General features: G+C 43.3%; 1 protein-coding gene across 3 annotated transcripts; it reads right to left on the reverse strand.

Annotated features, from left to right (window-relative positions):
- Nucleotides 1-1043: 1043 nt before the first annotated feature.
- mfn2 (mitofusin 2) lies at nucleotides 1044-25575 on the reverse strand. 3 transcript variants are annotated; one of them, XM_024400388.2, is made up of 18 exons: nucleotides 25365-25575; nucleotides 21345-21523; nucleotides 20227-20362; nucleotides 19852-20014; nucleotides 17661-17785; nucleotides 16510-16618; nucleotides 16278-16385; nucleotides 11027-11180; nucleotides 9669-9736; nucleotides 9267-9388; nucleotides 8980-9106; nucleotides 8773-8877; nucleotides 8045-8147; nucleotides 7658-7881; nucleotides 5890-6045; nucleotides 5472-5668; nucleotides 4305-4439; nucleotides 1044-2722 (listed from the first exon to the last, which is right to left on the reverse strand). In XM_024400388.2, the coding sequence occupies exons 2-18, from the start codon at nucleotides 21517-21519 to the stop codon at nucleotides 2653-2655; spliced, it is 2277 nt and encodes a 758-aa protein (XP_024256156.1). In that variant the 5' UTR covers nucleotides 21520-21523; nucleotides 25365-25575; the 3' UTR covers nucleotides 1044-2652. The 3 variants fall into 3 exon arrangements, with proteins under 3 accessions (XP_024256156.1, XP_024256159.1, XP_024256157.1); XM_024400391.2 differs by lacking the exon at nucleotides 25365-25575 and adding an exon at nucleotides 24610-24780; XM_024400389.2 differs by lacking the exon at nucleotides 25365-25575 and adding an exon at nucleotides 24605-24779.
- Nucleotides 25576-25664: the final 89 nt, after the last annotated feature.

Below are 25664 nucleotides of genomic sequence, written 5' to 3' on the forward strand. Positions count from 1 at the left end.
GGCCTGAATCTATGGATTTCACATGGCTGAGCAGGGGAGCCAGGCCCAGCCAATCAAAATGATTTTTTTTCCACAAAAGGGCATCATTACAGACAGAAATACTACTCAGTTTCATCAGCTGTCTGGGTGGCTGCTCTCGGACGATCCCGCAGGTGAAGAAGCCGGATGTGGAGGTCCTGGGCTGGCATGGTTACATGTGGTCTACGGTTGCGAGGCAGGTTGGATGTACTGCCAAATTCTCTAAAACAATGTTAGAGGCGGTTTATGGTAGAGAATTGAAGATTCAATTCACTGGTAACAGCTATGGGGGACATTATTGTAGTGAGCATACCAATTGCACGCTCCCTCAAAACATCTGTGGCATTGTGTTGTGTGACATAACACATTTTAGAGTGGCCTTTTACCCTCCCCAGCACAAGGTGCACCTGTGTAATGATCATGTTGTTTAATAAGCTTTTTGATATGCCACACCTGTCAGGTGGATGGATTATTGTAGAAATGCTCACTAACAGGGATGAAAACAAATTTGTGCACAAAATGAGAAAATCTTTGTGCATATGGAACATTTCTGGGATCTTATTTCAGCTCATGAAAATTAGGGACCAACACTTTACATGTTGCATTTATATTTTTGTTCAGTATACATATGAAGTATTCGCACCATAGAATATTCTCTCTGGTATAGTAATATTATACATTTGGTTAAACTTTTTTCTCTCTATATTACATTCAACAGCAATTTAAATAAGTTATCTTTAATCACTTTAAATCCTATAGTTCTTTAATTAAGCACTATATTTCCATATCCAGCTCCTGACAGGTGCAAGGGGACTCATTACTGTGATTTACAGCCAATACAAATGTATCTTAAAGTAAAGGAGCTAATTGGACTGTAAATGTCATTATCCTGTGTATTCAATTATGCTCCCCTGAGCTGAAACTAATGTTAATCAATACAAGTCACCGATTCCACCATAACGCAGATCCCTGCAACTCGAAGGGTTAAGCCAAATACAATGAACACCTTCTCCATACACATTTCATTCTTCTTCATCAACACTTCTTTAATGCACTATCTTTTTTACATGAATGGTTAACATGACAACAAAATTACAGTAGTCACTGCATGCAAGTTTACATATTACAATCTCTCAAATATCTATCCAACATTGTATTTGCTTTGTAACTAGGGGGGGGAAATAAACTAAAAGCCAAATTGTCATGTACAAAAAAAATAAACAGAAGCAGCAAAGTATAAAGTGCACATTTTCATTCAGAACTTTCCAGACCACTTTCCAACTGCCTTGGCACAACCACGACCCAACGCGCACACAGCCAGACATATACCTGAAGGACAACTGCCATTAGTGACACTATTCAGAGACATTAAGGTTGAGACATTTACAAGTCATAAATAGGTCTTTCAATGATGGTGCTAATGCCTGAATATCATATTTAAAAGAGAGAAAAGAAATATGCCAACATAGCAATGACATGTACCTGTCGCCATCTAAAATATCACCTGCTAAGAAGCAAGGCTTAGGGGTGCAGAGGTTTGATCATGATAAATGGTGATGTTTCCACTATAACGATCCTTTAGAGTCACTATGATGAAAAAGCACAGGCTCAATGACCACACACTGAAAGTTCTTTTTTAAAAAGATCCTTACTTGTAGTTTATTTGCATTTGTCCTTTTAAATAGAAGCCGGTTTGTAAATTATTATAAAGCCCAAAAGGGTTGTTTAGTGTCTTAGCGCTAAACAGGTACAACTTCTCAACAATGATCGCTGAATTGCTACAGGCAACAGCTCAGACAGAGCGTGATCCACTCTGTCCAACACTGATTTACACGGAGCAGCAGACAAATCAAAGAAAGCAAGCAGGACATAATACAGTGCACGACCAAGGCATGCGAGTGCATTCAGAACGGACTAACGCCTCCATCACCTAGTATGCTAGTCTACGCTCTTTCATATAGCCAGTGTCATTTCATAGTCTGAATATAGAGTTACCACCACACCGTGGTGCAGTAAGCTTATAGGAATAAATCACTTTGCATTTCTGCTGCACTTTTGGATGTTCCCTGGTATTTACAACAAAAAGGTTTAGTTGTTTTGTGTGTGACCACCTTCAGATTGCCATCATTTCAGGGTGGCACTTAAATCATCTTCTGTGTTCAAAGGCATGTAACGTCAAATCAAGTACACAAACGATATGCAACCTCTTTTGCAACACATGACAACATATCATATGGCTGTATTTGGTATCAAATAAATTCCTCTTCCATAAAATGTACTGATAAAAGATGTTATCTTTAAATTAATGTGAGTGCAAAAAAAAAAAATCTAAAATGTCCTAAAGGAGAGAGTGAATGATTTGAAGGGGGTCATCCATGTCTAGCAGGGTTGGGTGTCAATTCATTTTCAAGCCATTCCACTTTTTGTTGTTGTATTTTGGTACGATACGGCATTTTCAAATTCATCCATTGAATTTCAGTTCACTTCCTGATTTGACCACATTGAAAACCAAATTGACCCCGACCCCATTGTCCAGGTAGCGAGGACTCCCTCGGGTTAACACAGAACAGTCGTGGTCTTTTTGCGGTCAAGGTTCTCTCCACGGTTCATCTGACGGCCGGTCAGTGGTCACTTCTACCGGCCCTGCTGCAAGTACTGCTGGGTGAACATGTTCAACTCACTGTCCAGCCAGCCAGCCTTATTCCTGCCAGGGGACAAGGCAACACCATACTCAGATAGGTACACACCATCAAGACAGTAGTAGTGCCTTGTCTTCAATGAAAACAGATGGTACTTTAATATCACACTGCACAAAAATAAATCGCAACATGCAACAATTTCAAAGATTGCGTTACAGTTCATTTAAGTAAAATCAGTCAATTGAAATTAATTCATTAAGCCCTAATCTATGGATTTTACATGACTGGGCAGGGGCACAGCAATGGGTGGGAGCCAGGCCCAGCCAATCAGAATGAGTTTTTCCATAGGTGAGAATTGTCTGTTAATTGAATGATTAGAATATTCCGCCCTGAAACATGTAATTGTATGGAATTGATTAGAATGTATAAAATCATAATCAATAAATGTTTAGTCCTAGTCAGAATTAGGGTAAAACAATGTCTTTATGGTATTTTAAACAGACCGTCTGAGCTTGGTGCCGACCTGACTAGAGATTTGGGAGAGAACGGGGAGTACGTCTCAAGGACAAGGTCACTATCTCTGTCGGCTGGGTAGTGAGACAGACAGTGTGTGCGTAGCAGGACGTGTGTGCATGTATGTGTGTGTGTGTGTGTGTGTGTGTGCGCGCATGGCTGTGTGAATGTGTGGGCGTGAGAAGTCAGTATAAAATGAATTGTATTCTTGACTTTAGAACATTCCGTGAATAAACCTTTTTGACTATTTAGCTGGGCCTCCGTCTGTTTCATTCAGATCTTACAAATTCTGGTTTGCAGACAAGAGTATTATAATTAAATTGGGTGATGTACCTGGAGAACATAATTCTCTTATCAGTTTTCCCCCACAAAAGGCCTTTATTACAGACAGAAATACTCCTCAGCACCCCTCTCAATCCCACAGGTGAAGAAGCTGGATGTAGAGGTCCTTGGCTGGTGTAGTTACATGTGGTCTGCGGTTATGAAGCCGGTTCGACCTATTGCCATATTCTCTAAAACATTGGAGGTTTATGGTAGATAATTTCTTTGTGGTAACAGCTCTGGTGGACATTCATGCAGTCAGCATGCCAATTGCACGCTCCGTCAAAACTTGAGACATCTGTGGCATTGTGTCGTGTGACAAAAATGCACATTTTAGAGTGGCCTTTTATATACCCCAGCACAAGGTGCACCCGTTTAATGATCATGCTGTTTAATCAGCTTCTTGATATGCCTGTCAGGTGGATGGATTATCTTGACAAAAGGATAAATTGCTCACTAACAGGGAAGTAAACAAATTTGAGCACAATTTGAGAGAAATAAGCTTTTTGTGCGTACGGAACATTTCTTATTTCAGGTCATCAAACATGGGACCAGCACTTTAAATGTTGCGTTTCTATTTTTGTTCAGTGCAGTTAACCCCAATTATTTTTTCCCCTTTACTATGAGCCCGTTGTAGTTATTGAGAATGCCAAGGAGCCTTGATCACTGAGCAATGTTGACTGAGCAGTGTCTGAAATAGTACCCTATCCCCTATGCAGTGCTCTACTTCTGACCAGAGTCTTTTGGGCACTTGGTTTTATAGGGAATAGGGTGCCATTTCAGACGCACCCAGTGTGTTACCGAGCGTCTTACCGGAGCAGTTTGGCCTTGCTCTGCAGCGCATCCAGCAGCTCTATCTTCGTGTTCATGTCGGTGATCTCATCCTCCAAGTTCTGCCGCGTCACGTCCACCTGCTGACACAGCTGAGCAAAGGTGCCGGCCAGCTCCCTGCACAGACAGACACACACCAGCAGCTCAGGGCCACGCAGTCTCAACTCCACTTAGTGAACTCGCTGAACAAAATTCCTGTAGAGCCATGTCAACTTCAGCATGTCCTCAAGCGTTTAGGCATTTTGAGGAATAGCGCTCTGAGATTCAGGGGCCATATGTGTACCAAGCATCTCTGAGTAGAGGTGCTCATCTAGGATCGGTTTGCCCCTATCCGTGTCATTTTAGGCCTTGTGATATAAAAAACAAAAACTGATCGTAAATCAGGAGTCCTTGGGTCCTACTTACGACTGTTAAGTCAGCTTTGTTTTCAGAATGACCTACAACTGCAAAGAGCAATAGGCTCACTCGGTAGCTTATAGGCAAACCAGATCCCACTGCCAGTCCCCTCTCACCACCAGAGGGCCTCTATGAGGCATGTCCAGAGAACAACTCCCACACGGCAGGAGACAATCTATTTATATAAAGCAGGCTTACATAATGTTGTGTGACAGATTGACTGGCCAGTGGTTCTACGAAGAGGCTTTAGCAAATTCTATACTAGCTGTCAAACATGCAGAACTTAACTACGGAGAGTGGCAGTGTGGAGCCCTGCCAAACATCCCATCTCTTTGTTGAGAGGATTATATTGGCCTTGTAAGACTCGGTTGTGGTGGAGTAGGAGGGCAGCGGGCAGATAGAGAAATAGATGGAGAGAGCAAATGGATAGAGGGAGAAAGAGAGATAGATAGGAAGGGATGTTTTTTTTACTTTACCTCCCTTATCTCACCTCATTTGCTCACATTGTATATAGACTTATTTTTCTACTGTATGTTTGTTTTACTCCATGTGTAACTCTGTTGTTGCCTGTTCACACTGCTATGCTTTATCTTGGCCAGGTCGCAATTGTAAATGAGAACTTGTTCTCAACTTGCCTACCGGGTTCAATAAAGGTAAAATAAATGTTTTAAAAAAAGAGAGGGGATGTAGTGAGAAGAGGAGTGAGGGAGTCAGACAAAACAGACCGCTGTAGATGGGGTGTCCATTACTCACTGCTGAACCTGGTGGCTGCAGTTGGAGCCGGTGTAGCTGACGATGAGCTGCAGCTTCTCGCTGGCGTAGTCCACAAACTGGCGCTTGAAGGCCCTCTCCTTGGCCTTGGTGGTCCAAGTGAGGCGCTCGTACACGTACAGCAGGCCGTACAACCCTACCGAAAGGGCAATCAGACGCCAGCCCACTGCCTTCCAGATCTGACACACACATTTTCAATACTTAACATTTTCAAATGAACCGTTGTTGAGTGCAAAGGAAGAACACACAGTTCATGCCTGGGTTAAACAGGGAAAAACATTGAAAGTGTAAACTCCTTTCCTACTTGTTTTCGGAGACGATACTTTTGGTTTAGGGCATTTTCAACAACCATTTACACATTCTTTAAAGCCTTCATGGAGTGTGTCTCCTCTATCCTTACCACGCCACCGACGACTATGATGCCCATGGATGTACGGGAGGTGAGGGAGGCCAGGCCGGTCACCATGGAGACCATCAGCTCCTCCTGGGTCATGGAGTTCTGGGGGAACGGGGGCATGCTGGTGCTGACCGGGGTGAGGGCCATGGGCCGAGGAACCTACAGGACAGACACCAATGAAGTAAATAAACCATGCGTAGCTGATGCTACGTCTTGACCAATAAGAGCCTTCAAAAGCCACCGTTACGCCATCATCATACTCCTCCTTTCAGAGATTTGATAACCGGAAGTGAATCAGGGGGGGATGATATCCCCACATTAAAATAACCAACTTGTCAGCAATGCCACAATGTGCGGAATATGGATGCAGCCAGCACCAATTCAAGTGATGCGGGAAGGCATTTCATATGCAAATATCGAATGTAGTACTTTATGGTCCATTTTAAGAGACTGCTCCTGACAGCTTGTGGTACGGTGTAACTATAGCAACGCACGTAAGCCAATGTATTAATGCTAGCTAGCTTAAAAAGCGATACTAAGCATGGATGACGTGGCGATACGTGTGTGGAATTAAACTGCTGTTCTTAAGGATTTTCTAATTGTCCTTTCACAGCGGTTGAACAAATATTGTGCATTGACAATGAATGTTGTTCACGTCAGCAGCCAGCCTGGTGCTGCTCTGTGACATGCTGTATGGAAAGAGGCCACCAGTGAACTCCGTGTTTACAGTCTATAGGTGGGTTAGCTGACAACGTCACAAAACCACGTGCACGCTTCAAATGGGGCAGAAGTCAGAGTGCTGTTGTGATTCTGGAGGGCCAGATCGCTTGCAAGAATGAGAAACTGCCATGTGGGGAATCGGAAGTGGCTCGTTTCAGCTCATTTCACTTTGTTCTTGACACCATGTCTTGTTTTGAGGCGTTTTGACTGGATTTTATGTCAACGTCATTTGGGCAAAAATTCACTCGCTAACCAACAACGAACAAATGTATTTGAGAGACAAGTGCTCATTGTGCAAATGTATTTGCTTTCAATAAACATAGATGAAATATAGCTTACATGTCAACAATCTCAGCCAACACAGTCCGTTCTGACCCGTAGTTGCGCACACGTCGGTTTTGTAGCTAAACAACCAACCCATCCATGAGTGAACCAGTTCCTACGTTTATTGTACTGATAGTAATTCATGGCTCTTTTTACTGCCTTCATGGGGGATTAACTTGACATCAGAGTGATCTCAGAGCACTGAGGAAGCACAGGAATAACAACCCAGAATGGAGTATGCTTGTCTGCTCCCAAAGAGGATTCGCCCCTTGTTCCACTGAGAAAGGTATTATTTTATCTTCTCGCTTTACAGGGACAAGATGCTTTTCAAACAATAACAAAGCAGTCACCCAGCCAATGACTTGGTAAATAGCTGAGGGATGGTGCTAGAGAAATGGAACCACTCAAAATGAATAGACAAGAGCTATGGATGACCATCCATGAAATCAAAATGATAGTTTTAACCATGTTTTGAGCCTATACAATTACATCATAAAACAAACTTATATTTATTTTTGGGGTTCTGATGGGGTAAGAACTAGAGGCATTGTAAATGCTATTCTTGAAGAATAAATACATTTAAAAAGTCAAAAAAATTGAGGAAGCGATCACAATGACGCCTTTAGGGTCAGGATTGGGGGCTGGTGTAAACCTGATCCTTAGATGTGTGGTGAAGGGCTACCTCTACCTAACCCTTTTCTTAGGGAAATAACATGCACACACACACCTGGTCGTTGTAGCCCATGAGGGCACGTCGTGTGTTCTTGGGTCCCAGAAAGCGGTTGACCAGCATGGTCCAGCCCAGGGAGAAGTGGAAGCCAATGTCCTCCTGGAAGTCACTGCACAACTTGTCGCAGGCCAGGTCGTAGCTGAGGGTGAAGATCTGCTGCCTCGGCACCAGCTTGTCCACCTGCTCCTGGACCGGCCCTGGCAGCAGGGGCTTCAGACCATCTAAGGGGGATGCTAGTTGAGAACATCTCCACGTGGTTTCACAATTGAACAACAATTTAATTTACTGGGAATATTTCAGCCAGTGTGGCTGGTGGACCAAACAGTTCCTTTAAGAATGGGATGGGGTTTGGAATTGTGTGAGTGCCGCTGCTGCGGGACTGACCGATCATCTCTGTCTGGGTGGACTGCAGGGCGGCGGTGATGGCTGTGGAACACCTCTCAGACATGTTCCTGCCCAGGCCCTCCTCAATGTGCCTGTGGAGCTCCTGGAAAGAACACGCACACAGTACAACATCACCACCGCAATCTCAATGGTTCAGTCCAAAATGGACACCCTATTACCTATGTAATGCACTGCTTTTGGCCTGACCCTTACACTACAGCCACTTCCAAAATGTGCACCCTATTCTGTACATAGTGAAACACATTTGGTCAGAGAGAAAACTGCACAGTATGACATTCTGAACACACACTAAAATATAAAACAATCCAAGTTCATGGAAGTTTGCCAATCTGAACACACCCTTAAAATGTCAAAGGGTGTGTTCAAGTAATTCCCTGCAAAGGGTTGTTCTCTTAGAGAAGATAGACACCAGGACAAAACAGGCCCTAGGGAGAATTCCACTAACACGTTGAAAAGGATTGAGGCCTACGGCAACAGTGGCCCATCACCCTCCTAGAGACCTACTGGGTATACAGGCTTTTGTTCCAGCCCTGCTCAAACACACCTGATTCAGCTAATCAAAGTCCCGATGACAGCCGATTAGTAGAATCAAGCATAAACACCCGGTAGCAAAAGGAGCAGGAGGAGGTGTGTGTGTGTGTGTGTGTGTGTGTGTGTGTGTGTGTGTGCTCGTGCGAGCTTGTGTTGGAGGCCAGGGAATCACTCACGTTCTTGTACACCTTGAGCACCACCTGAGACGGATGGAAGTCCATGTGGAAGTCATCCACCAGCACAAAGAGTCGCCTGATCTCCTCTGCCATGGCGTTGGACACCTACACACAGGTAAACACACACACACACAGGGAAGGAAGAACAACGTTCACTAGATCATTCTTAGAATTCAATCGTAGCGCGGGAGCCCATTTTAAACCTACCTGTCGCTCTACTTCCTCTGTGATCTTCTTGATCTTGCTCTTGCAGTCCAGCGTCAGCAGGTCCAGCTGTTTGTCGATGAACTCCATGCGGTCCTGGCGCTCCTCCCTGGTTTCTAGGCAGTGAATCCTGAACACACAAGGTTCACAAAACATGGAGCACAACCGGTTGCCTCGCACAGCAGCCGTTCCCCATCACTTCTATCATATCGGTTCAAATGAAGGAAAGGAGACAAGGAAGACATTAACAATTGAGGCAGCCTGGGTACTTGGATGACCCGAGAACTCACCTCTGCTCCTGAGCCGCCACGTGCACCGAGTCCATGATGAGCCGTAGGGTCTCCGAGATCTGCTTGGCCCTCACAGTGTGCTGCTCAAACTTGGTCTTCACCGCAGACTGAGAGATACACTCCTACAAGAACAGGGAAAAACAGAGTGTTTCACAAGAGGGCCTAGTGAATGGGCAGAAATATCCCGACACATTCACTGGCTTTCAACTGTAGAGCTCACTCTCTCCTAACTAGAGCATGCAGACATGATGTGAAACGAGTGATGAAAGAATGGTGTTGGATTGGAAGTGAACTGCACCGGCACTTGAGCAGAGTTCGGTATATCTCTAATGGGAAACGAGACGAAGTATTGTAAACTGAAAACCCCATTCACTCAGAGGTTCTTTCATTAGAAAGCCTTACCTCGAAGCGCCTCTCAAAGTTCTGGAACTCAAACATCCTGGCCTGGAATCCCTCGGCCAGAGCACCACCTGAACAAGGAGTGTGTTTATTTTTTGGGGGGGGATTTTTTCCCCCTAATTTTCTTGGATATTAGATCATTGTTTTTCTGTGAATGTTTACCTGTGTGGCTTACAGTGCATTAGGGAAGTATTCAGACCCCTGGACCTTTTCCACATTTTATTATGTTACAGCCTTATTCTAAAATTGATTAAAATCTTAATCTACACAGAATACCCCACAATGACAAAGCTAAAACAGGTTTAAACATTTTTGAAAATGTATTAAAAAAATAAACAGAAATGGCTTATTCACATAAGTATTCAGACCCTTTAATATTGAGACTCAATTTCCATTGATCATCCTTGAGATGTTTCTACATCTTTATTGAAATCCACCTGTGGTAAATTCAATTGATTGGACATGATTTGGAAAGGCTCACACCTGTCTATATAAGGTCCCACAGTTGACAGTGCATGTCAGAGAAAAAAAACATGAGGTTGAAGGAATTATCCATAGAGATTGTGTCGAGGCACAGATCTGGGGAAGGGTACCAACACATTTCTGCAACATTGAAGGTCCCTAAGAACAGTGGCCTCCATCATTCTTAAATGGAAGAAGCTTGGAACCACCAAGACTCTTCCTAGAGCTGGCCGGACAGTCAAACTGAGCAATCGGCGGAGAAGAGCCTTGTTCAGGGAGGTGACCAAGAACCCGATGGTCACTGACAGAGCTCCAGAGTTCCTCTGTGGAGATGGGAGACCTTCCAGAAGGATAACCATCTCTGCAGCACTCCGCCAATCAGGCCCTTATGGTAGAGTGGCCAGACAGAAGCCATTCCTCAATAAAAAAGCACATGACAGCCCATTTGGAGTTTGCAAAAAGGCACCTGAAGTACTCTCAGACCTTGAGAAACAACATTGAACTATTTTGCCAGAATGCCAAGCGTCACATCTGGAGGACACCTGGCACCATCCCTACGGTGAAACATGGTGGTGGCAGCATCATGCTGTGTGGATGTTTTCAGTGGCAGGGACTGGCAGAATAGTCGGGATCGAGGCAAAGATGAACGGAGCAAAGTAGAGATCCTTGATGAAAACCTGCTCCAGGACCTCAGACCGGGGAAAAGGTTCACCTTCCAGCCAGAGCCCGGACTTGAACCCGATCGAACATCTCTGGAGAGACCTGAAAATAGCTGTGAAGCAAGGCTCCCCATCCAACCTGACAGAGCTTGAGAGGATCTGCAGAGAAGAATGGGAGAAACTCCACAAATACAGGTATGCCAAGCTTGTCGTGTCATACCCAAGTGTGTGTGTATGTACCTGCTTCTGGCATCCCCTGGGCCTTCTGAACACGGGCCTGTAGGACCTCCTTTGCAGACACAAAGAAGATGCGGTCGCTGGCCTGGGCCCGGTCCACCACGCCCAGCTCGTCCACCAGGAAACTGCTGCAGCGGTCCATGTGCTGCCTCCTCACCTGGGGGGGCACAGAGTGACAGGGAGACCGGGTTCAATAGAGCCATTTTGTGTTTACCATCAAACGTCACGTTCGAGTGATGTGCGCATCCCGACGTCAGAACGCTCTGTACCTTGACAAATTTGCACTGCGTGAGTAAGGACCATGAGGACATGTAAGACTGATGGCTATGTTCAACAATAGTATTCATCTGGCTTTATCTGGGATATTGTACCTTGCCTCACTGGTATGTAGCAGGTTTCTAGGTTATCAAACCTAACATATGTAGACAGTCTGATTACATGTTAACTCACACGAGCGCCATTTGAAGTTGCAAGTGGTCGTATCAACTTCCATGTAAACAAACCGCTTTCTGATGCGCACGCAACTTTTCAAACACACACAGCAGGAAAAATGGTATATACATACATACACACGTGTAAACACAAGCCTACAGGTACATGCTCTTCCTTCAACAAGTTGTATTGGCAGACCTGAAATGATCACAACATATGGGATGTTCACTAAAGGGCCGGGACGTTACCAGTATCGCGATACTTGTTAGTGTCGTGCCAAGGAAACAAAAACGCCAAGCGGTATTAACTTCTTTAGGAAAACGGACCTAATGTTGAAAACAAACATTATGTTGTCATCCAGAGTCACAATTATTTATTTTCAAGTCTATAGCACACAATAATTTACGTACAGCAGGTTTTTAGTACCAGAGAGTCAGTTATGTTTTTATTTTTCCCCGTGGAAAAAGTCTTGTGATACTGGCATCGTTACAGCCCTCATGTTCAACCTGACATTTATTTCAAGGACATAAAGCCAGACTGAGGCCAGTCAGTCTCAGTTCAGTCTCCTGGCCAATCTCCAGGTGTCGTGTCCGTGTTGTGTTGGGTTGTATTATATCAAACATCTCAAGTGTTTCCCTTGTTGGACGACTCAGATAACCGTTTAAAATGGATCATTTACCCAAGTTACCTAAAATTTACATAACCCTTGAGAAAGGCACTTTAACCTAAATTGCTTCTGTCAGTCTCTCTGGATAAGAGCACCTGCTAAAATGACTCAAATGTAAATGTATAAGTTATTAACAAGACTGTGGTGGATTACAACCTCTCCTGGCCCATAGAAGACGTTCAAGATAACATCCAACTTCTTTGGGTGAAGTAGACGGCACATAGAGAGGTGGGTTGAGTATCACAAGCCCGAAAGGCAGGTAGTCCCACAAGGTCTCGCTCAACCACCGGCATGATACGGCCATGTGAGGTGCAACCCTATACTTGAAATCAACACTTTGGCAGACCCTAGTGCCAACCCTACCTCAACATTAACTTAATTGCTGAATCTAATACTGTACTCTTGCAGGGAGTAGTTACCCCATGTACTCGGCTCAACCACGACCCAGAATCTGGCACAAACCCATCTAGCCTCTCCTTGTATAATGTTACCCAGAACACCTTTCACCTCTTCCATTTACTAGTGCAATTATTAGCCCAAAAAAATATCTCCAATTCTCACCAAAACACTGGTATCTGGTGTAACCGTGATCTAAGGGTCAAAGCTAATGCTAATTCAGCTCAGAATTCTCATTGTAACCCTGACGGCTAATTCTAACTCACCTGAGAGTTCACAGTTCACAATGTACACCATTTTAAAACCATCCAAACTCCATTCGCAACCAGATTCATTTGGTAAGAGAGATTCAGTCAATAATAGGAATAGATTGTTCACCATCTATTTTAAATACTATTTGAGAAGGTCCGGTCTGGGTATGTGACAAATGTTCATGTTTCAAACTTCTCTCGTTCAAACAATAAAAATAAAAAAATGACGTGAATTCACAATTCAGATATGGTCCTGTGTATGACTGCAAATCACGCAAATCAATCTACCGCAGTTCTGGCAACCTACCATAGGGTTGTCACTAGTTACCACAGCCACAAAGTCATAAACCCTGTCTATTTCTACAATTGTTCCTCTTAAAAATTAGATTTTAAACCCAACCACACTGATGCCTAACCTGGATGGTGTGTTTACGGACATATTCAATCAATCCTTATCCCAGTCTTCTGTCCCCACATGCTTCAAGAGGGCCACCATTGTTCCTGTTCCCAAGAAAGCTAAGGTAACTGAGCTAAATGACTACCGCCACGTAGCAGTCACTTCCGTCAACATGAAGTGCTTTGAGAGACTAGTCAAGGACCATATCACCTTCACCCTACCTGACACCCTAGACACACTCCAATTTTCTTACCGCCCCAACAAGTCCACAGACGACGCAATCACACTACCCTAACACATCTGGACAAGAGGAATACCTGTGTGAGAATGCTGTTCATCGACGACAGCTCAGCATTTAACATAATGGTACCCTCCAAACTCATCATCAAGCTCGAGACCCTGGGTCTCGACCTCACCCTGTGCAACTGGGTCCTGGACTGCCTGACAGGCCGCCTCCAGGTGGTGAGGGTAGGTAACAACATCTCCACCCCGCTGATCCCAAACACTGGGGCCCCACAAGGGTGCGTTCTCAGTCCTCTCCTGTACTACCTGTTCACCCACGACTGCGTGGCCATGCACGCCTCCAACTCGATCATCAAGTTTGCAGACAACACTACAGTGGTAGGCTTGATTACCAACAATGACTTCAGGAAACAGGAGAGGGAGCACCCCCCTATCCACAGGGAGGGTAGAAAGTTAAGTTCCTCAGCGTACACATCACGGACAAACTGAAATGGTCCACCCACACAGACAGCGTGGTGAAGGAGCAGCAGCGTCTCTTCAACCTCAGGAGGCTGAAGAAATTTGGCTTGTCACCAAAAACACTCAAACTTTTACAGATGCACAATCGAGAGCATCCTGTCTGGCTCTATCACCGCCTGGTACAGCAACTTCTCCGCCCACAACCGTAAGGCTCTCCAGAGGGTAGTAAGGTCTGAACAACGCATTACCGGGGGCTAACTACCTGCCCCCCAGGACACCTACACCACCCGATGTCTCAGGAAGGCCAAAAAGATCATCAAGGACAACAACCACCCGAGCAACTGCCTGTTCACCCCGCTATCATCCAGAAGTACAGGTGCATCAAAGCAGGGACCGAGAGACTGAAAAACAGCTTCTATCTCAAAGCCATCAGACTTAAACAGCCAACAGCTGCCAACATACTGACTCAAATCCAGCCACTTTCATAATGGAAAAATATATTTATTACATACATCACTAGCCACTTTAAACAATGCCACTTCATATAATGTTTACTTACCCTACATTACTCATCTCATATGTATATACTGTACTCTATACCATCCACTGCATTTTTTATGTCCGTATTCTTATTCATTCCTTTACTTGTGTGTGTGTGTGTGTATAAGGTAGTTGTTGTGAAATTGTTAGGCTAGATTACTCGTTGGATATTACTGCATTGTCGGAACTAGAAGCACAAGCATTTCTCTACACTCGCATTAACATCTGCTAACCATGTGTATGTGACAACTATTTTTATTTGATTAAAACCGAAAAGCAACAAAAACATTCATGAATCTTTACAATATAGCCAATTGACTGTGGTTGTGCCATCTAGTCCAAACCCTTACCAGTGTTCCCCACCCATTCAGCAACAATTCTCTGCTGTGTGCCTCTCCATGTTCTCAATTCTAATCATTCTGATGGATTGTTGCAGTGCTATATGTAACAGCGTGTTCATAGACGTCCAACAATCTGTGAAAGCCACGTATGGTGCGCATTGTACAATTTCTCCATCCGGACCATCACAATTTTTCGACATGGCATCTTGTTGTATGTTTCTAGACATTCCATTAGGGCAACATTGAAGCTGACATCCTCTACCTTTGACAATGGCTGCATATCAAATGCAATCATTTCTGTAATCAGTGTTGTGATTCTCACGGTGCCTCCCTTTCAGCATTGCACCTGTACTGCCACAGTAGCTCAATTTCACATCGCAAAGTTTGCATTTCACCACCTTCTCCTTTAAAAACGTATCAAAGTATTGCCATACAGGACTTAGCTGCTGTCGCTTCCGTCTCACTGACAATTTTCTGAACTGTTAACAACGATGACGTGCGGAGCGCTTTATATCCGTGGCAAATCATTTGAAAGATGCATATCTCCTACTAATGTAACAATGCTGTAAGTATTTAAATCAAACACTTTCCCTTTATGATGATGATGATCAGGACCTGTTAGTGGCAGCTTTGTGATCCTAATTCTGTAAAAAAAAAAAAATGAAGACGGCCGAGTTCCTACACACACAGATATATACATACATACATACATACATATTTTTTTTTTGTAGTCAGGGCCCGCGGTTTGTAATGAACCAGTGTTTTCCTTACGTGTCAATATGTCAGTGTATTCTTTCTGTTGATTGGAACAGTGTGTTGTGAAAATGTGAACATATTATAAAGTTGTTTTGTCAATTTGAAAGACTAGTCCTAAAATAAAAATACGTTTAGGCCCTGAAAGCCAACGCTATAACTAACCTCAGCGTGGCAATGACTGCCAACGCTATAACTAACCTCAGCGTGGCAATGACTGCCAACGCTATAACTAACCTCAGCGTGGCAATGACTGCCAACGCTATAACTAACCTCAGCGTGGCAATGACTGCCAACGCTATAACTAACCTCAGCGTGGCAATGACTGCCAACGCTATAACTAACCTCAGCGTGGCAATGACTGCCAACGCTATAACTAACCTCAGCGTGGCAATGACTGCCAACGCTAAAACTAACCTCAGCGTGGCAATGACTGCCAACGCTAAAACTAACCTCAGCGTGGCAATGACTGCCAACGCTATAACTAACCTCAGCGTGGCAATGACTGCCAACGCTATAACTAACCTCAGCGTGGCAATGACTGCCAACGCTAAAACTAACCTCAGCGTGGCAATGACTGCCAACGCTAAAACTAACCTCAGCGTGGCAATGACTGCCAACGCTATAACTAACCTCAGCGTGGCAATGACTGCCAACGCTATAACTAACCTCAGCGTGGCAATGACTGCCAACGCTATAACTAACCTCAGCGTGGCAATGACTGTCAACGCTAAAACTAATCTCAGCGTGGCAATGACTGCCAACGCTAACTCACCTCCTCCATGTACTCCGGCTCCGAGGCAGAGGCATCCCAGCGGTTGTTTAAGATGAAGATGTTTGGACTGGAGAGACGCTCGTTGACCTTGTGGAAGAATGACTTCTCCTGCAAAGAGTAGCATTTGTCTATTCAAAATCCAATATACAGTATACACTCAGACATGGCATTTGGTCAACATGCAAGTTCGGGCCGAGTGGATTTCTTTCTAGAGTTGAAACATGTTTCTTACCGTCTGCATCAAAGTGGACTCAGAGTTTGCCACCAGGACAAAGACGTCGGCGTCCAGGCAGAACTTGTCGATCCAGCTGTCCAGCTCTGTCGTGACGTCAATACCGGGGCTGTAGGAGCAGAAATATGGGATGACTTCAGGTCACAAGGCCACAGTAGAAACTATACTGAACAAAAATAAAACGCAACATGAAACGATTTCAATGATTTTACTGAGTTACAGGTCATATCAGTCAAATGAAGTAAATGACTTAGGCCATGGAGGAACTGGGACATTTTCAGCTTCCAGGAATTGTGTTCAGATCCTTTCAACATGCATTATCATGCTGAAACATGGGGTGATGGCTGTGGATGAATGGCACAATGGGCCTCAGGATCTCATCACGGTATCTCTGTGCATTCAAATTGCCATCAACAAAATGCAATTCTGTTTGTGGTCCGTAGCTAATGTTTGCCCATACCATAACCCCACTGCCTCCAGGGGGCACTGTTCACAATGTTGACATCATCAAAGCGCTCGCACACACGACGCCATAGACGTGGGCTGCGGTTGTGAGGCCGGTTGGACGTACTGCCAAATTCTCTAAAACGATTTTGGAGGCGGCTTACGGTAGAGAAATTAACATTCAATTCTGGTAACAGCTCTGGTGGACATTCCTGCAGTCAGCATGCCAATTGCACGCTCCCTCAAAACTTGAGACATCTGTGGCATTGTGTTGTGTGACACAACTGCACATTTTGGAGTGGCCTTTTAGTGTCCCCCAGCACAAGGTGCACCTGTGTAATGATCATGCTGTTTAATCAGCTTCTTGATATGCCACACCCATCAGGTGGATGGATTATCTTCGCAAAGTAGAAATGCTCACTAACAGGGATGTAAACAAATGTGCACAAAACTTGATACACTTTCTGCGTATGAAACAATTCTGGAATATTTTATTTCAGCTCGTGGGACCAACACTATACATGTTGCGTTTGTCTGTAGAGGAGGAGTAGGCATACAACATTTAAGGGCGAAGTGAAGAGTGGTACCCATTCCAACATCAACCTCCGAGCACTTCCAGAGGACCCCTGGTTGTGCTAAAATAACTGAATGCCAGAAGGGAATGGTCTACCTGATCCTTTTAGATGTGTGGTGTGTGTTGCCCTCACCTGTCCACCAGCACCAGGTCGTCCCTAAGCAGGGCACACTTGACTTTAGGCCACATGACACACACCAGGCTTCCTGCATCCAGGTCCTCATCCTGATGTAGAGCATGGGCTAGCTGGTTCACCGTCTGAGAAACAGTGAGCGAGACAGAAAATTATTGTGCAAGAGAGAGACAAAACATGCAATAACGTGTTCACATTTGAACTTTGACTACATTTGATTGTATGAGTTATTGTAATAAAAGGACAGATTACTAGGAAGGAAATATATTCATAATCTATTGGCATGTGTCCCTATTTAAACCCATAGCAACAATACCACGATGACATAACATATTTCCATAGAGATAAGGATTCGAGGGAAAAGGTTGCATCAAAAAGGTTACTCATCTGAGTCAACAAATAAAGTAGCCAGGCAGAGATTTTTCCTATGAGCAGAGTGGAGGTCTGTGTTGATCATTAGCCAGCGGAAATGACCGGCTTTCTGGGGTTTAGTCCCCATGGGGAGAGAGGAGAGGCCTGGGGAAGCTGTTAGCAGCCAACATGCTTCACACAGACCTACAGTACAGTTAAAAGTTTGGATACACCCGCTCATTCAAGATTTTTATTTTTACATTGAAGAATAACAGTGAAGACATTAAAACTATGAAATAACAAAAAAAAGTGTTATTTTGATTTGTTTATTTTATATTTGAGATTACCTCTGCTGCAGAGGATAAGTTCATTAGTTTAACAGCCTCAGAAATTGCAGCCCAAATAAATGCTTCAGAGTTCAAGTAACAGACAACAGATCTCAACATGAACTGTTCAGAGACTGCGTGAAATCAGGACTTCATGGTGGAATTGCTGCAAAGAAACCACTACTAAAGGACACGAATAAGAAGAGACTTGCTTGAACAAAGAAATATGAGCAATGGACATTAGACCAGGGGAAATCTGTCCTTTGGTCTGATGATCTCTGCATGTGTGGTTCCCACTGTGAAGCATGGAGGTGGTGTTATGGTTTGGGGGGTACTTTGCTGGTGACACTGATTTATTTAGAATTCAAGGCACACTTAACCAGCATGGCTACCACAGCGCTACACCATCCCATCTGGTTAGGACTTACACAGCTGGAATGTGAACACATGATAAGAGCGGCTGAGAGCATTCAGGGTTGCTGGTATTTTGTTGATTCTGTTGCTATGTTTGGACACGCGGGTCAGTAACAGGTTTGATCAGGATGCATATCATAGGCACACGGCCATTTCTGGGTCATAAACTACAGTCAACAGGGAAGTAGATATTTCTGGGCTCCTTTAGGTGATTATGTGATACATTGCACCAACATTTCAGGATGCTGGTATTTTAAATAATAAAATAACATTGATAAGAAGTAGCTTAAATTCAAGAAGGGAAAAATATATATATATTCCATTAAGAGATGTCTACTTTCCAAGTGACAAAGGTGTGGTACTCGTTAAACTGTGGTGCAACTGGCTAAGAGAGGTTTGCTTGCGTACAATTTTTAAAAAATTAGGTGCTGGATAACCAGTGAGTCATGGTTGTGAGGGAGGACCATTAGTCTACCGGGCCACCCACCGTTTACTAAATAAGACAACTGCTCAACAGAAAGCCACCGTGACAGATCTGACTTCATCTGCTGTAGGACAAGCAGAAATGTATTCATACAGTACAGACAATTACAAGCCACCTGTTTTACTGCTGTTAAACTTAGATGGGCATTGCATCACAGTAATTATAATGCCTAAACTAAGATGAGCTTGGGAGATTTGAACACAAAAGGTTGAGAGCATGTTCTTGTCTCAACAAACTACATTCAATTTAAATCTTAAACTTCCTCTAAAAAGATGTGTGTGTTGTGCTGAGCAAACCCCGAGGAAGGCGCAGTGCCGAAACGTTTGTTATCTTCAATACATTTTTGGGAGGACACATGTGCGACTTTATTTTTCATAAAGTATGTCCCTGTCCCACCGCCCCCCCAGCACCTCACAAAAATATTGTGTGTGTTTGCACTTAGCTAGCGTGCTAAGAGTTCAGAGAAGTCTTCCAGGGTGCAGTATCAAACTTCAAAGAGCTTTAAGTAACGTCTTGTTTGTTTTTTTACTTACAATTAATTGTATTCAAAAAGGAAACTTGTTCCTGTTGCTATTTAAAAAAAAGTTTCTCTTTAACCTCGTGTGGAGGTACTGACTTTGATGCTCTTCTTCTCCTCTGACCCCTCTGTGAGCAGGAAGGACTCGTTGCCGTCTGTCCCCTCCACCTGCAGGAAACAGTTGGTGGTATGTCCTATCCCAGAGGGGAGCACCTTATCACACAGCATGGCGTTGATCACTGAGCTCTTCCCATTACTTGTCCTATAAAGTAGAACACACTGATGAGTGAGGAACATTTAACACAGGTCTAGAGCATTTTCCAGAAATGTGCAGTAGTCCAACCCATTTTTAGAGAGACAAATTTGATTGTGTGATTAATTGAAAAATTAATAGCGGGGAAAACGTGCAGCTTCCGAACTCCAATGACTGGTGGCGGCATCGCCAGTGGTCATTACGCGGTGGTGGGAATGTACCTTCCGAAGAAAACACACTTCATGTGTCTGCGTGCCAGCACCTCTCCGATCCCTGCCACCTTTGACAGGTAACCGTGCACCTCCTGAACCTGCTCCTCTGTCGTGACTGGATCCAGCTCCTCATTCCTATAGGTGTCTGTAGGCGGTAGAAAAAAATTAATCACACAACCATTGCAAACCCCTAGGAACTAGACAAGAGGTCGACCGTTTAATCGAAATGGCCGATTAATTAGGGCCGATTTGAAGTTATAACAATCGGTAATCGGCATTTTTGGACATCGATTGTGGCCGATTACATTGCACTCCATGAGGAGACTGCGTGGCAGGCTGACTACCTGTTACGCGAGTGCAGCAGGGAGCCAAGGTAAGTTGCTAGCTAGCATTAAACTTATATTAACATAGTCAGCCACCAATTGTGCAAGTCCTTCCACTTAAAAAGATGAGGCCTGTAATTTATCATAGGTACACTTCAACTATCTGCATGGAGGAATGGGCCAAAATACCAGCAACAGTGTGTGAAAACCTTGTGAAGACTTACAGAAAACGTTTGACCTCTGTCAGTGCCAACAAAGGGTATATAACAAAGTATTGAGAAACTTTTGTTATTGACCAAATACTTATTCTCCACCATAATTTGCAAATAAATTCATTAAAAATCCTACAATGTGATTTTCTGGATTTTTTTTCTTCTCATTTTGTCTGTCATAGTTGAAGTGTACCTATGATAAATTACAGGCCTCTCATCTTTTTAAGTGGGAGAACTTGCACAATTGGTGGCTGACTAAATACTTTTTTGCCCCACTGTACACACACCTCTAAACTGGACCAACACTGAGAGAATGTGGCATAAATACATTGTAATCAGCACTACAAAGCAAACTTGAGCCGGAAAATTCACTTAGTGAATGACATGTGTGGGTGTTGAGTGCCAAAGACAGACGGAATAATATTTCCGTTGTACTCCACACACAGTACTGTTTGGACTGAAACCTAGCTGCCAATAGAACAGGCAAGTGTCAATCAATTCTACACCACAAAACATTGTGCTGTTCATTGGTGTAAACGAAAGCCAGCTTTATCGACCACAACTTGTGGTAAGGTGGAAGGCTGGTAGCTACCTTCCAGAAAGTAGGAGCTTTCTTTGATGTACGCGGCCAGCTGCTCGAAGATGCCGTTGATTTTCTTCTTGGCCGTGACAAAGTGCTTGAGCGGGCTGGCGTTCACCTCCGCCATGAGTCTTTTGTCTTTCTTGCCAATAGCGTTGGGGTTAGGTCGTGTGAAAACTAGAGACATTGCACTGAAAAAGAGAGCAGAGACAAAATGTGTAATACTGAAAACAGATCATCCATCCTAGGTAAAGAAAGAGAAAAAAAAAAGAGGGAAAAGGATGAACTCATTTACAAATGTAGGCTGTCACTAATAGCTTCCTCTGAAACGGTGATGGCATTGGAAGGATAGGCTTAGTGAGCGACTAATCCGAACTGAAAGTTCAAAACCAAGGGAGAAAATAAAACAAAGCCAAATCATATTCCAGTTGACAAGGTCTTTAAAAAAAAAGATAATACCATGTTATGCGATTAGGCTACATTTCTTAGCCTACCTGCTGTAAAATACAAATTGTAGAAGGCATTCGAAGTGTTAACAGTGAAAACAGAAGGAATGACAAGACACCTTAGTAGTCAAATAATAGCAGAACAATGGCTTATGTTCAATGAAAAACTAAACTTCATTAACTGACCCCTATTTAAAACATAGGCTACATTGTTCATTGGGGAGTCAAATGTAGAGTAGAACGGTCCTTTGAATGCCAGCTGCTAATAGGAAAAATGCTGCCCTGTTCAAAATGGTGAGGATGTAAACAATACATTCACTCTCCTATTAGGATCCCACAGAAAGGAAACCGGGATGTTTCCAGATCCCTTTTCAGCTAGTAAGCCTAGGCTATAGGCTAATATCCACTCTAAACTTGTTTTACAGTTGACTTTTTCAGGAGATTGCTTTAGATTTGGGTACCATATACAAGCAAGATAGATTGTGAATATTTTTGGAGCTGAACGACACCTCATTATCAGATGACAATTACACAGGAGAAAAATCAACTTCAGAATGAAAACCAGCTAGAATAGAATCAGTTTAGTTTCCATAAATAACATTAACAATAGGCTAATGGTCAATCAGCTAAGGGGGGGGTCAATAGTCACATATCGGGATATTATTTAACGCTATAACGCAATATTACTTGTGTTAGTTGGCTGAAACTGCGTAAAAAACACCAGTATTTTCCCTACATATTTTGTTCTCCATCTTTTTTCAGTAGTGAGCGAATTTGTTTTCAGCACTTTTATTTCCATGACGGATCAAAGCTTGTTCTCTCATGTCTCTCTTGTCCCTCTAGGCAATTCCACATTAATAGAGTGATGCCGCGACTCAGATTTTCCACTTTAAAATGTTTCAGTGCATATGCATAGTTTGGTAACAGAATGACCGCACCAAAAGCACAATCTGTGATTATTTTAACAAACTTCGCATCTGCACTGTTCTTCAAGTAAAATGTGTTTGTCAAAGTCCGAGAAGTTTCTTTTTAAATTAGTCCTTGTGCATCGAGTTGTTGTTTTCACTTTGAAATCATTGCTTTTTGTTTGGCATACATTTTAAAGTGAATAACGCGAGTCTCAGCATCACTTTGTTACCGTGGAATTGGCCCACTGCAGCAAACATATGGTGAGCAATATTTTTGGAACATAAAATCACAATAAATCTTGAGAATCGCAATAGGTCTACATATAGTATCGGCACCTAGGTGATAATGTCGTATCGGAAGGTAGCCTAGTGGTTAGCGCATTGGGCCAGTAACCGAAAGGTTACTAGATCGAATCCCCGAGCTGATAAAGGAAAAAAATCTGTTGTTCTGCCACAGAACAAGGCAGTTAACCCACTGTTCCTCGGCCGTCATTTTAAATAAGAATTTGTTCTTAACCGACTTGCCTAGTTAAATAAAGGTTCAATTCCAGGCCCTAGTTTTAATCTAAACTAATGACATCGTCATATAGCCTATATTACTCATGCAGTAGCCTAGTCAATCACACAACCATCATAAACACATCTCAACCGGGTTCATTTGACTTCCTGATAGTGTCTTCTATCAAAGCATTTTTGTAGTCCTGGAGACAGACAGTATAGTATGGGCCTACAGGTCTAAGCCAAAAAGCACATGCACTGGCACGTGCTCTGCAGGAGTGCCAGACTTCACAGCCAATTGACTGTCACCAGGAGCTCTTGGCACCAGGTTACTAGTGTCAGGTGTCAACCTAACAGAAGCCTTAGACATTGCCATCTGATAATCTACCAAAACGCCATGGTAATCTGTGATTAAAGTGCCTGAGTGAGTTAACTACAACTCCTGAAACCTTATTTTTGTCATATTGTAGAGTTGACATCAGCAAGCAATGCATCAACTCATAATATCGAAAAGGATCTTAGAGTGCACTCTTAATAATGATAGTAAAAAGCTCAAAGTACAGAATCTTAATTTATTATTGTTCAATATGATCCTAAACCTACCCAACCCTAGTGACTCAGCCAATAAGTGTTCAACAGAGAGAGAGAGAGAGAGAGAGCAGCTCTGTGAGTCACCTTCAGTAAGGCCTACACTGTAAGGACAAGCATGATTTGCTTTTGGCAGTTGTCCCCATTCCCAGTGTCAGACAGCCATGGTTCACATGGACTACTGCCCTGTCAGTAATGACAAAGTTCAAGCCACAAGCATATTGTAGCCCATGTAAAATTCAGATGTCTTTTTCAGCCACAGCCTACTCTTTGCAGTCAATTCTCAATTGCAATCTCAAATGTGTAATATCTTGAAAATGTGACTGCTGACATGCAACACAATTTGGGACTGTATCAACAGTTGACTAATGAAAAAATAAAAAAGAGAGTTTGGGTAGATTTTCCCTTTAATGCCGCTTTGAGACAAAAAAAAAAAATTGCTCAGTTTCCCACTTGAAAAATATCAGAATCAACTAATAGGAAGCTATAGGCAAAAAGAGTATGCAAATGTTAACTAATGGATACCTAGTTGTCTTAAAAGCACTAATCACATTATCTGGTTTATGTACAATCTGTAGCTAACTGCCTATGTGCATAGGCACCACTCCCCCTGGATGACTGCCTGTGATCCCTGGCCCTTGACCCAACTGTCCGAGGGTGCCCCAGGGAGAGCTGGATATGCAACAAAAAAAACATTTACATTTCACACTTGTACATATGTGAAAAAGGACAACTATAAGCGGATCCTATTTGACCTTTTGTGTAAAGAGTAGAAAAATTCCCATCAAAAGCGATTCAGCATTGAGTAAAACTGAGGGTAGGTGCCACTTACCTTACCTACTTGTTAGATCAACCTTCAGGGAAAATAGAACTTGATCGTTACCATTCACCTACATTTCGCAAGAGACTCAGTTTAGGCTGCAGTGGTCAAACAGACTACATTAACGTTACCGCAGTGACCTAAGGGATAATCCACCCTAAAAATGAAACGTGCGACGTCATGATAACGTTCTCATGACTGGAGATAGGGGATCATTTGCCTAGACATAGACCTTGTATATCGTCATGACGGAGTATATATTTCACCGACATGTGCTAAAACGAAACGGTGAACCAAATTAATCAGCTCAGTTTTTCCGTGATTTTCGCTTCTCGTCTTGTCCTACTCGCCCTGTTTGTTTCTGTGTGAAAGGGCCGTTGGCCTTGCGAAAACTGGAATCACGTTGACAATTGTGAAATTTTATAGCTAGCTAAATATTTCACATGCTGATATTGACTTTGGTATTATTGTGGGGTAGCTAGTTTGTGTAGTCTGGGTTACCGGTCTTTAAGCGAACATCCCACTCCTGTCATTTGTCAAAGACTGGATAATGGCGGGTAGCTTGCTGCCGTTAACTAACCACAAGTGACATTTGCCCTGGTTTTACAAGTTTCTCTCTGACTTTGGACATGACATAGCTAGCTAAAGAGTTAGCTACAAAGGTAGATAGCTAGAAGGCTCCGATGCTTCACGTTGTCTCACGTGAATGTAACAACGTTAGCAGCTAGATAACATTAGCCAACGAACGTTAGCATCACTGGAGAAGTCTTACCACGAAAGGGTGGACTGATTTATAACCAGTCTTCTTGCATCTTGGTCCTTCGATTATAGCAATGAATATATACTTAAATGTTACAAAATCTAGTTAGTTAGCTGTTTTATCCGACCTATCCAATTAAATGACCTAGTCAATGAATGGAAAAGGAGTAAATTTTGTAATTTTCACGTCCTTGTCAGTTTTGTGGTGGTTGACAACTACAGCAAAGGCACGTTATCGCCACCTACTGGAGTGGAGTGGAACTACCTACAATCACTGTAAATAGATGAATCAATCATTTAACGTAAATGTGGG

Source organism: Oncorhynchus tshawytscha, linkage group LG16, assembly GCF_018296145.1.
Source record: "Oncorhynchus tshawytscha isolate Ot180627B linkage group LG16, Otsh_v2.0, whole genome shotgun sequence".
NCBI lineage: Eukaryota > Metazoa > Chordata > Actinopteri > Salmoniformes > Salmonidae > Oncorhynchus > Oncorhynchus tshawytscha.

Bases quoted from the DNA above. Each gene is read 5' to 3' on its own strand.
- mfn2 (XM_024400388.2), bottom strand. From the start codon at position 21,519: ATGTCTCTAGTTTTCACACGACCTAACCCCAACGCTATTGGCAAGAAA. The intron at 16,386-16,509 runs GTAAGAAACATG...TACTCTTTGCAG, and splicing joins AGTCCACTTTGATGCAGACG to GAGAAGTCATTCTTCCACAA. The intron at 2,723-4,304 runs GTAAGACGCTCG...GTCCCCTGGCAG, and splicing joins AGCAAGGCCAAACTGCTCCG to GAATAAGGCTGGCTGGCTGG.